The sequence below is a fragment of the Oncorhynchus kisutch genome, linkage group LG14 (assembly GCF_002021735.2).
Source record: "Oncorhynchus kisutch isolate 150728-3 linkage group LG14, Okis_V2, whole genome shotgun sequence".
Classification (NCBI taxonomy): domain Eukaryota; kingdom Metazoa; phylum Chordata; class Actinopteri; order Salmoniformes; family Salmonidae; genus Oncorhynchus; species Oncorhynchus kisutch.
The window spans coordinates 37211838-37224496 of NC_034187.2; the positions used below are offsets into that span (position 1 = coordinate 37211838).

Here is a 12659-nt window from a genome sequence, read left to right on the forward strand (position 1 = left end):
CTCGGTACCTAATGGCAGTCAGGCTACCTCTGGCGAGCACATGGAGGGCTGTGCGGCCCCCCAAAGAAATGCCACCCCACACCATGACTGACCCACCACCAAACCGGTCATGCTGGAGGATGTTGCAGGCAGCAGAACGTTCTCCACGGCGTCTCCAGACTCTGTCACATGTGCTCAGTGTGAACCTGCTTTCATCTGTGAAGAGCACAGGGCGCCAGTGGCGAATTTGCCAATCTTGGGGTTCTCTGGCAAATGCCAAACGTCCTGCACGGTGTTGGGCTGTAAGCACAACTCCCACCTGTGGACGTCGGGCCCTCATACCACCCTCATGGAGTCTGTTTCTGACCGTTTGAGCAGACACATGCACATTTGTGGCCTGCTGGAGGTTATTTTGCAGGGCTCTGGCAGTGCTCCTCCTTGCACAAAGGTGGAGGTAGCGGTCCTGCTGCTGGGTTGTTGCCCTCCTCCACGTCTCCTGGCCTGTCTCCTGGTAGCGCCTCCATGCTCTGGACACTACGCTAACAGACACAGCAAACCTTCTTGCCACAGCTCGCATTGATGTGCCATCCTGGATGAACTGCACTACCTGAGCCACTTGTGTGGGTTGTAGACTCCGTCTCATGCTACCACTAGAGTGAAAGCACCGCCAGCATTCAAAAGTGACCAAAACATCAGCCAGGAAGCATAGGAACTGAGAAGTGGTCTGTGGTCCCCACCTGCAGAACCACCCCTTTATTGGGGGTGTCTTGCTAATTGCCTATAATTTCAACCTGTTGTCTATTCCATTTGCACAACAGCATGTGAAATTTAATGTCAATCAGTGTTGCCTCCTAAGTGGACAGTTTGATTTCACAGAAGTGTGATTGACTTGGAGTTACATTGTGTTGTTTAAGTGTTCCCTTTATTTTTTTGAGCAGTGTATTTCAACCACATAAAATCTGCATCCAAGCTGATGGGTCGTTTTTTTCTCAGCTTTCATTTGGAAATTTTGTACAGAAACACTTTTCCGTTTTTTATAGCATTTTCTCCCCGGTCCCTAAACGTCATTGCTCCACGAAAGAAGCAGAGATGACAGAGAAAACTTTACCAATGTCAACTAGAGTGAAGTGTTCATTCTATCATTTATGACAATCTGGTAAGCAAGGGTTTATTTAGTCTTCTAGGGCAACATAATGACAGAAGAGAAGCTGTGTGTATCTAATTATAGACCAGATGACTAACAAATACCCTACCAAAATGTTGGAAATAAGCTGAAATATATCTAAATCAGGCAACAACAAAAAATCCTGCATCCTGTCAAAAAATATTTCCGCTGTCTGACTGCAGCCTACAGCGCATTTTCTATATTAGAGTGTTATTTTATTTAACCTTTATTTAACTAGGCAAGTCAGTTAAAAACAAATTCTTATTTACAATGACTGCCTACCCTGGCCAACCCTGGACGACGCTGGGCCAATTGTGCGCCGCCCTATGGGACTCCAAATCATGGCCGGTTGTGATACAGCCTGGAATCAAACCAGGGTCTGTAGTGACGCGTCTAGCACTGAGATACAGTGCCTTACACCACTGCGACCACTCGGGAGCCCAAGTGTGGGTTAGGGTCGGTCGGGTGCGGGTCTCAGATTTTCACTTTATCACATATAGCCATGTGGATGGATTATTAGCAATTGCGGGTGACCCTTGCTCCGTGAGTGTGAGTGTGTGAGTGTGTGAGTGTGTGAGTGTGTGTGTGTGTGTGTGTGTGTGTGTGTGTGTGTGTGTGTGTGTGTGTGTGTGTGTGTGTGTGTGTGTGTACCTTCAGGTAGTAGACCAGCAGCTCATTGAGAGCGGGGTCAGCGTTGAGGTTGACTAGAAAACACTTGTCTTCTCCCACTCTGATGCCAGACGACTGGAGAGAGATGCCCAGGGATTCCAACTGTTTCTGACGCTCCTACAGGACACACAACAGAGGGAAACAATGCATCCATGCTGGTTGTTTTAATAAGGGCACACAGGAGCAAAACATTTCAAAATGTGCAACATAAAAACAAAAAAAGAAGCGTGTCTAATTGTACAATTTTTGAAAGTCCCTGTTTCACTCAGTTTCAGACCGTTTTCTTTTTTGTGCCTAGTGAGCATGACCCAGGACAGAAAGTACAAGTGTGTGTGTACCTGTGCGATCTCCTCCGTCTTGCGTAGTTTCTCCTCCCAGGTGACAGTCATCTCTTGGATGAGTTTCTCAGACTCCTCCAGCCTTTCCTTCAGCTCTGGGGCCTTCATAGACTGGCCAGGAGACAAGAAAAACACACTCTTATTTGTGTTCCCTCTCCCTGTCTCCCAGCAGACAAGATGTGGTAGTTGATGTAATTTGTAAAACGGATGTTTCGGTTGAAAAAAAGTCTTCATATAACCAAATGCTCTGTTACACCTGATGAAGCCTTCATTTTCCAGATGCAATTTCCAAACAGAACGCAACCAGTTTTGCCAGCTGGTGTGGGCCCTCTCCTCCCCTCCCTCCTTACCTTCACCTGTCTCAGTTGATCTCCTTCTTCCCCCTTCTTCTCTGCTCTCCCCGCCTCTCTTCCCTTCCCCCCCTATATCCTCTCTTTATCCCTATTTCCTCCTCTCCCTCCCTTTTCCCCTTCTCTCTCCCCTCCACCCCTCACCTCTGCCTGTGTCAGCTGGTCCCGTAGTTTCTCCACCTCCTCGCGGAGCTCCCTGATGATGCGTGCGTTGGGGTCTTCGTTGACGACGGCGTGGTTGACGATGCTCTTGGCCCGGTCGGCATAGCGCAGCGTGGACAGCGTCTCGTCGTAGTTGTCGGCCGCCGGGCTCACCGTGGCCACCATGGCCGTGCGGCTGTTGCCGCCCAGGCTGTCCTGGTGACGGGGAGGATGGGAAAGGAGTGTTAGTAAGAGAGGGAGAATGAAAGAAAGACAAAAGGTTGCAGGACCAAATCTTAATATGATTCTGGGGCAGAAGTGTTCAACTAATTAAAGGAAACAACAAAGATATGGGAGCGGGAGGGGGAAAGTAGGATGAGAGAAGTTATATTAAGAGCAGGGAAAAAGAGAAGATGTGTGTGTGTGTGTGTGTTCGTCTTACCTTAAGCAGCCACGTTAGTACAGAGTCTCTGTAGGGGACAAACTTGGTCTTGTTCTTCCCACACCCCTGTTCTGCCAGAGCAGATATGACCAGGCCTAGAGTGGTCAGAGACCTGCAGAGACACACAGAGAACACACCCTCCGTCAGGAAAAATATTGTAACACACACACCGGCCCGCGATCATAAGCGATGGAATGTGTGTATAATTTTGTTCATTTGGGAACTTGAAGCTAAAACTAGAACACTTGGAGCTGTGTCTGTGTCTGTGTGTGTTTACAGTGACGTACTTGTTGATGTTGCTGCCCTCCTTCATCCTCTCACCAGTAGCACCAGTCTTAGCAGCTCTCTCACTGCCAGCCAGGTCCACCAGACTCAGCTTACTCACCTTCTCACCACTCGTCTACAGAAAGGATAGGGAGGGAGGGAGAGAACAAAGGGGAGGTTAACAGGGGGAGAGAGAGAAGGGGGAAGGTTATGGTGAGAGGAATAGGTAAGGGTGGGGAGGGAGGGAGAGAGAGAGATAGAAGAGGGGGAGGTTAAAGGGGGTGAGAGAGAGAGGAAGGGGGAGGGAGGGAGAAAAATGAAAGGAAGTGAGTGAGAACGGATAGAAGTCATTTTAGCAGATTTTCTTTCAATTAAAATAACTTCATTCGTGTTTGAATACATGCTAGAAGGACTCCGGTCCTGCACACAGTGCTTATTTGGGATGTCAACTTATTGACGGATTTCAGTGAAATTGACAAAACATTTTCCATCCTATAATTTACATGCAGTATACAACCATGTTTCCTTACACTAACATAAGGGGGGGGGGGGGGTGATGTATGTGTGTGGGTGCGTAATGGGGTCTTTATCTTACATAAGGTATGTGTGCATTAAGGATTGAAGCTTGACTGGGAGGCGGAGAGATAATTGACAGATGAGAAAGGTAGGGTGGGAGGGAGGGGAAGAGAGGATATGGAGGAAGGAGAGAAATAAAGAGGAAAGCGTTCTGGATAGGAGAGATAATTTAAGACAGAGGAAGAACAGAGAGAATGCAGGAATGCAGGACGGAAAGAATGTAAGAGCGAGAAAGGGGCAGCAGAGTAGCCTAGTGGTTAGAGCGTTGGACTAGTAACCGAAAGGTTGCAAGTTCGAATCTCCGAGCTGACAAGGTACAAATCTGTCGTTCTGCCCCTGAACAGGCAGTTAACCCACTGTTCCTAGGCCGTCATTGAAAATAAGAATTTGTTCTTAACTGACTTGCCTAGTTAAAAAAAGGTTAAATAAATGTTAAAAAATTAAAAGAGTGAGTGAGGGAGAATGAAAGTATGTGAGATGGGGTGAGTGAATGAGTTGAGCGAGAAATGAGAGAGAGCGGGGAGGGTAGAGAGAGCCAAAGGGCAGTGGGGTTGAATTATGTACGGAGTTGTGCTGAGTGGGAATGGAGCAGGCAGAGACTACAGTGTGTTGTGAAAACAAAGACTGCTCTTGTCCCCAGAGAGAGAGAACAGAAAGAAGGAAAAAGACTGCATGAACTGGGGTGAACCTGGGTCAAAAAGGATTCCAAGTATTTGGCTGGTACCTCAAACTGTTTTCACCAACTGGATTCCACAGGAAATATTTTGTTCTTTCCTATGATTTAGTTATTGCGTTATCACCCTTTTATAAAGATGCTATACTAAACTTCCCTCTCTCATCTCAGACACACAGGCTTAGATTACATGCACTGTCAACAGGCCCTTGTGAATTTGCATTGAACTGAATTTCCATGGAGATATGCTTTATCCTCCCTTTACTGATGATTTGCATATCATCAACAGCTGAAAAAGGAGAACCAATGATTCTCGATCTCTCTTTCTCTCACTGTGTGTGTTTTTCTTTAACTATCCTTGTGGGTACCAGAATTCCTCACAAGGACAGTAAAACAAGGAAAAGTGGAGACATTTTGCCGGTCCCCACAAGGAAAAATGCTATTTTAGGCTTAGGGGTTAGGTTTAGGAGTTATAGTTTTAGGGTTAGGGGTTAAGGTTAGGCTTAAGGTTAGACTGAGGTTAAGGGTTAAGGAAAATAGGATTTTGGACTGGAATCAATTCTTTGGTCCCCACAAGGATAGCACTACAAAACTGTGTGTGTGTGTGTTGGCGCGTGGACAGACTTAATTTGTGTGTCAGTTTCAATGATCCGGCTCAGTCTATATTTAGCTTTGTTTCCATTCCAGCATGTGCACCTGGGGCTGCATTCAGGAACACAACCAACAAGGTATCAAATGGTCAGTCTGCAACAATGGGCAACACTCATTGACTTGAACACAGCCTTATTTGACCTGGACTAGAATCAACTGTTCCACTCCTGCATTATTCAAATCTGTGTGCTTCATACATTGTCCCAGAAGACCAGGCATGTAAATAAAGTCAGGCACACACACACACACACACACACACACACAGTTGGATGAGCGACCAGGTGTTGTTGGGATAACAAAGGATCAGGCTGACACAGCAGCAGATCAGCTGACATCCAGACAGAGAGAGAGCAGCTCATTACTTATTTAAAAGGTTTTCTTGGAGGCTAACATCACTAGCTAGTTCCTGAACAGTGGAAACTGAGGCTCGCTGACAGGAGAGTCTCTCTGGGACACTCTTAGGCTGCGTTTACACAGGCAGCCCAATTCGAATATTTTTTTCCACTAATTGGTCTTTTGACCAATCACATCAGATATTTCTTCCATAGCTGATCTGATTGGTTAAAAGACCAATCCGTGAAGAAAAGATCAGAATTGGGCTGCCTGTTTAAACGTAGCCTACACACACAGTGCCCCAGATAGAAAGTGCTTAAGAAGTAGAGCAGTGGTACTCATTGCGCGGCCAGCGAGCCCTTATCGCGGTGATTTTCCATTCATAATACATAACAATGATACAATTTCAATTCAATGTAGGCCTGAATCACTTCATTGAATATATATATATATATATATATATTATATACTGCAGATACATGGCAATACAGCACAACTGTTGAACAGAAAGGCCCAAAATAGAACGCAAACTGCTCAGCTACAGCGACCGACACATATTAGTTTGCTACTAGCTCATTTTGCAGTCTGGTCGACATGGATCGATTTATTGTAAAATAAATCAACAGAAATCTATTACCAATGAAGATGAGAGGAAAGGGCTGGAGAACAACGTGACAGCTATGAACGAACAACCGCCGGAGAACCAGAAAAATCAGGAACATGGCAGCGGGGAAATGCAGCTAGCTAACGTAGCTTTGGTGGCTAAGAGAAGTTGGCTACGGTCGATTCAAGAAGAACAAAAAGTTCCAAGAGAAATTGACAGACTTGTTTATACTGCATAATGGGACTAGCTCACTTTGTCTTGTTTGAAACGAGCAAATTTAGAGCGACATTTCCAGTTACACCATGCCCACTTTGACGAAACATATCTGCCACAAGGCAACCTCAGAAACAACAAAAGTGCGCAACTCAAAGGACAGCAAATAGCAGACAGGTCTATCTATCATTGTTGCAGAGAAAACGACAGAGGCAACATATGAGATGGCTTGGATGCTCGCGAGAAACAAGAAGGCCTTCACAGACGCGGAGATAAGACTGTTTTTGACCTCCGCCGAAGTAGGTGTATGCTGATTTCACAAACAAGGAAGCTATTGTAAAGCAAATTACAGGACTGCAACTCTCAGACTAGACCATAACAAGACGGATAGACATCAGTAAGCAACTGATTGCTGACATATCCGTGGCGCCGTGTTTTAGTATTGCACTGGATTCAAATGACATTGCCCAATCGTGTGTTTGTGTCCGCTTCCCTCAAAACGAGTCGTTCAGAGAGGAATTTATTATGTTTACTACCCCTTCAGGGACAAACACGAGGAGAGGATATTCTGAAAGCCCTCGTTACATTTTTTTGCAGATAATAATATTGACCGGTCAAATCTGGCATCTGTGTGCACTGACGGCACCCCAAACATGCGAGGGAAGGAAAAGGGACTCCTAGGCCTGATGAGAGAGTATATTCCCGAATTTGTAACGTTTCGTTGTATCATTCATCAGGAAGCACTTGTGGCTAAACTCAAAGACTGATTTACAGAATGAGATGCAGCAGGTCGTGCGCTTGGTGAACATTATTATTAGGGCACTGAATCACCGGCAATTCCGCAAGTTGCTGGAGGAATACCAGACAGAATACAGCGACTTGATATTTCACAATGAGGTGAGATGGCTGTCTCGTGGCAGCTTTGGAAAGATTCCTCTCTCCTCCCTCAAATCTGTGAATTTGTTGCAAGCAAGGGGAGAGTGGAGCCAGAGCTAGATGATCCACAGTGGATATTAAGGCTGTTTTAACAGACATCACCTGCCACCTCAACACAGTTTTTCTCCAGTTCCAAGGGAAAGATAAAACTCTGGGCAAAATGCTGCGTGTGGTCAAAGCATTTCAAAATAAAATCACCACACTGTTCATACCTGACAGTTTGTTCATTTCCCAAAACTCAGCGCAGTCACAACATCCAACCTAGACATACTGCAACATTTTAGCTATGAGGCATTTGTGTGTTGGAAGAGTTGGAGTTTGAGGATATCATGGAGTACAAGGAGTTTTTTCAACTTCATTGAGAACCCCTTTCATGTGCCAGTGTCATCTCTGACCCCAGTCATCACAGCCCTCTGTCCTGACCGCGCTGGAATAGAGAGTGAGATAGTGTCATCTCTAACCCCAGTCATCACAGGCCTCTGTCCTGACCGCGCTGGAATAGAGTGAGATAGTGTCATCTCTGACCCCAGTCATCACAGCCCTCTGTCCTGACTGTGCTGGAATAGAGAGTGAGATAGTGTCATCACAGCCCTCTGTCCTGACCGTGCTGGAATAGAGAGTGAGATAGTGTCATCTCTGACCCCAGTCATCACAGCCCTCTGTCCTGACCGTGCTGGAATAGAGAGTGAGATAGTGTCATCTCTGACCCCAGTCATCACAGCCCTCTGTCCTGATTGTGCTGGAATAGAGAGTGAGATAGTGGAGCTGCAGGCAAATGACACATTCATTGTAAGGTGAACTAAGATCAGGTGTTACCCTTTTCTGTGTCAGACACAGAGTGTCCACTTCTGAAGCAATGTGTGCAAAAGGGGACATTTTTTGTCAGCACTTATTCCTGTGAAGCAACATTTTCAACAATGAACATTGTGAAACAAAAACAGAGAGACTGACCAATGCACACATGGATTGCCTCACAAGGATAGCAACACACTATACATTTAGAATTCAGTCAAGGAGCAGAAGACATTTTCGCTCATCCAACTACTGTGGTAACCCTTAATATGGGTCTTATGCATGTGATGTATCCTATTTGATGTGTGTGTATGTATATATTTGTGATGTGCTGTATTAGTTGCATGTGCTCTATTGCTCTCAATTGATAATATTGGAAGAAAAAGTACAAATTAAAGATGTGCGGCCCTCAATGGTTGTCTCAACCTAAAGTTGCCCCCTTACAAACATTTTTGAGAAACACTGAAGTAGAGTGAGAGGATGAGAGAGTTTTAGATAACAAAAGCATTACAGCAGTCGCAGTGTTTCCGCTGCAGCGTGGCGCTGCACCACGGCAAAACAAATCTGGAACATATGAAAATGCTAAAACAGTCCACATTTACTTTCCCTCTGCAAACAAAACGAGTAACTAATAAAAAAATCAAACAACCCCATAGTAGAATAGTTTATACATTTACCTAGTCGACTTGTTGTTGTGCGTTCGATGCGGGAGAAATATTCCTCACAAGGCGCATTCAAGCTGCGAGTGCCATAGGGAGGGAACATGCATTCTGACAAGTGGTCAATGCACAACCATTCATAACGCAATCGCAGGGGAAACAGCAGTTGTAATGGTTTTTGTTAAAAGGGGGGGGGTCCCAGCTTTATTGATTTATTTCTCAACTCCTAAATATGTGTGAACTGCACCATTTAAAACCCAGAGTTTTAAGCAGCAGCATGGTTAAGCACCTTATCGCATAGGGAAGAGTGGGGCTGGATGGTACACGGGTCAATTGTGGGGTAACTTGGGATAAAACACCACCCTCAAGCTTTTTTTTTTTGGAGTGTCTTAAGAAATTGTGATTAGCCAGATTACATTTTTAGTTGAGCAAGAGTAGTGGTAACCAGGGAAAGTGTTGTAGGAAAATGTGTGACATGAAGTGGTTTTGGTGAGAAGTACAGACAGGGGGTGTGTTACCCCTGGTGGCGGATTACCCAAAACTACCTTAACAGGTAGGCCTACATTATACTCACTGTGTTTGTCATTTCTTGGGGACATAAAATGCATCAATATGCATAACTAGTTAAAAGATCACATTTGGGATCTAGCTAATGATTAGCACATTAGGGTAAATGCAAATAGGCAACCCCATGCTTCAGCCTATTTATAGATACTATGCTGCATCAGTTGGGCTACAGGTGATAATGCTAATAGCATACCCGATAATATGGACCAGGGGTGTCAAACCCATTCCATGGAGGGCCTAGTGTCTGCAGGTTTTTGGTTGTTCCGTTCAATTACGACAACCAGGTGAGGGGAGTTATTTACTAATTAGTGAGGAGGAGAGAAAACCCTCAGACACTTGACCTTCCGTGGAATGAGGTTGACACATGATATAGACCAGTGCTGCCCAACCCTCTTCCTGGAGATCTACCATCCTGTGGGTTCAGGCCAACCCTAATTTAACACCTGATTCTACTAATTAGCTGCTCAACAAGACCTTAACTTGTTTCTCCCATTCGTCTCTAGATCCTCTCAAACTCTGTCAGGTTGGGGAGCGTCGCTGCACAGCTATTTTCAGGTCTCTCCAGAGATGTTTGATTGGGGTCAAGTCCGGGCTCTAGCTGGGCCACTTAAGGACATTCAGAGACTTGTCCCGATGCTACATCTGTGTTGTCTTGGCTGTGTGCTTAGGGTCGTTGTCCTGTTAGAAGGTGAACCTTCACCCCCAGTCTGAGGTCCTGAGTGCTCTGGAGCAGGTTTTCATCAAGGATCTCTCTGTACATTGCTCTGTTCATCTTTCCCTCGATCCTGACTAGTCTCACAGTCCTTGCCACTGAAAAACATCCCCACAGCATGATGCCGCCACCACCATGCTTCACAGTAGGAATGGTATTGGCCAGGTGATGAGCAGTGCCCGGTTTCCTCCAGACGTGATGCTTGGCATTCAGGCCAAAGAGTTCAATCTTGGTTTCATCAGATCAGAGAATCTTGTTTCTCATGGTCAGAGTCCTTTAGGTGCCTTTTGGCAAACTCCAAGCGGGCTTTAATGTGCCTTTTACTGAGGAGTGGCTTTCGTCTGGCCACTCTCTAATAAAAGGCCTGATTGGTGGAGTGCTGCAAAGATATAAGAACCTTCCAGAAGGACAACCATCTCCACAGATGAACTCTGGAGCTCTGTCAGAGTGACCCTCGGGTTCTTGGTCACCTCCCTGACCAAGGCCCTTCTCCGCCGATTGCTCAGTTTGGCCGGCGCTAGGAAGAGTCTTGGTGGTTCCAAAAGTCTTCCATTTAAGAGTGATGGAGGCCACAGTGTTCTCTGGGACCTTCAATGGTGCAGACATTTTCTGGTACCCTTCCCTAGATCTGTGCCTTGACACAAACCTGTCTCTGAGCTCTATGGACAATTCCTTCGACCTCATGGCTTGGTTTTTGCTCTGACATGCACTGTCAACTGTGGGACCTCATATAGACAGCTGTGTGCCTTCCCAAATCATGTCCATTCAATTGAATTTTCCACAGGTGGACTCCAATCAAGTTGAAGAAACATCTCAAGGATTGTCAATGGAAACAGGACTCACCTGCGCTCAATTTCGAGTCTCATAGCAAAGGGTCTGAATACTTATGTAAATAAGGTGTCCGTTTTTTTATATATATATATATATATATATATACATTTTTATATGTGTAAAAACGTATATTTGTCATTATGGGGTTGTGTGTAGATTGAGGAAAATGTTTAATTTAATCAACATTAGAATAAGGCTGTAACGTAACGAAATGTGGAAAAAGTCAAGGGGTCTGAATACTTTCCGAATGCACTGTAACCAATATGTTATTGGACTCATTTCTGGAGGTGGAAATTATATTTTAGATGGTGTCAGCGTAATTTTATTTTCATCAATTTTGGAGTAGAATGTCCTTTAAAAAAGTCATAAGAACTTGACTTCCCAGTCTTTCTACATAAAAATTAGCTGGGGGGGGGGGGGGGGGGGGGGTTGACTTCCAAAACAAAGGGGGGAGGTTTTGTGTCTCTGTGTCCATGTGTGTTTCCATGTTTGTGTTTGTGTGTGTGTGTGTGTGTTCCTGTGTGTCAGCATGGCTTACCCCAGACTGCAGGTCTTTGAGTGTGTGTGTGTGTGTGTGTTCCTGTGTGTCAGCATGGCTTACCCCAGACTGCAGGTCTTTGAGTGTGTGTGTGTGTGTGTGTGTGTGTGTGTGTGTGTGTGTGTGTGTGTGTGTGTGTGTGTGTGTGTTCCTGTGTGTCAGCATGGCTTACCCCAGACTGCAGGTCTTTGAGTGTGTGTGTGAGGATGATGTTGAAGACTGCGTGAGATCTGCTGCTCTCCTCGTTCATGTTGGTGGCGGCCACCGTACGAGACTTATTCCCCTCTGACATCAGAGACTCGATGTCCTAGGAGAGATCGGAGAGGATGGAAGGACAGTGAGAGATGTAAGGAGGAAGAGAGAGAGAGTGAGTGAGAAGACAAACGGGGGACGGAAGAAGGCAGGAGAGAAAGGAAGAATAGAGAACAGAGAGCGGAAGGGAGATGCTATAAATAATTCATTAGTAAACAAATAAATACTTGTTTCCAGAGAAACCATCCCTCTTGGGCAGGGCAGCATGACACATTTACAAAAGCTGAAGAACAGCCGTGCATCCAGGTACTTTTTTTTGCAGGTGCTCGAGTTTTCAGTGAACTCCACACACTGCTGTTCATGCTCCCAAGTGATTCTATCATTACGTTTCGACCATTAGGTCTTCATCAGACATCCTGACCTAATAAAATCCCCTGGGAGCATGAACGCCCCAGCATGGTACACTACCACTGATGTGAGAACAGCTAGCAAACCTCTCAGCTGACAGACCCCTCTCTACTCTCCAACCCAGACCATAAATATCTCATGGAGATACCATATCATCGTATCAATTCTGTCGCTTATGAATATTGAATAAAGCTTGTATCATCAGTAGCATGGTCATATCAGTAGTCAGTCTACTAGTGGTGGTAGTGGTACAGCAGTGGTATTGTGGTGTACCTTGTAGCTGGCCACAGCCAGACGAGACAGGCCGTCCACATACGGCCCCAACACCTTGTGTTCCCTCACTCTCAGAGCCTGTCTGCTCCTGGGGGGAGGGGGAATGACAGATATGAATGTGGTTTACTATGGGAGAAATCCACAGTCATCATGCTTCCATGCTCTTATCTAAAAAATAATATAAATAAATGAATGCATTTATACATTTATATCATTTTTCATTTGTAAATTAATTTTAAAAAAGTATTCATTTATTTGTAAATTAATTCATCTCAAATAGTGTTCTATTTGAG

General features: G+C 45.3%; 1 protein-coding gene across 2 annotated transcripts in view; it reads right to left on the minus strand.

The window, feature by feature from the left end:
- Positions 1 to 12659, minus strand: part of LOC109903896 (kinesin-like protein KIF13B) — an 87664-nt gene that overhangs the window by 32588 nt on the left and 42417 nt on the right. For both annotated transcript variants that reach the window (XM_031788331.1, XM_020500907.2), the window contains exons 8-14: positions 12367 to 12454; positions 11606 to 11740; positions 3372 to 3484; positions 3085 to 3196; positions 2646 to 2858; positions 2152 to 2262; positions 1796 to 1930 (exon numbers count right to left, since the gene is read on the minus strand). In XM_031788331.1, coding sequence (XP_031644191.1) covers positions 1796 to 1930; positions 2152 to 2262; positions 2646 to 2858; positions 3085 to 3196; positions 3372 to 3484; positions 11606 to 11740; positions 12367 to 12454 — 907 coding nt within the window. The remainder of the gene's footprint in view (positions 1 to 1795; positions 1931 to 2151; positions 2263 to 2645; positions 2859 to 3084; positions 3197 to 3371; positions 3485 to 11605; positions 11741 to 12366; positions 12455 to 12659) is intronic.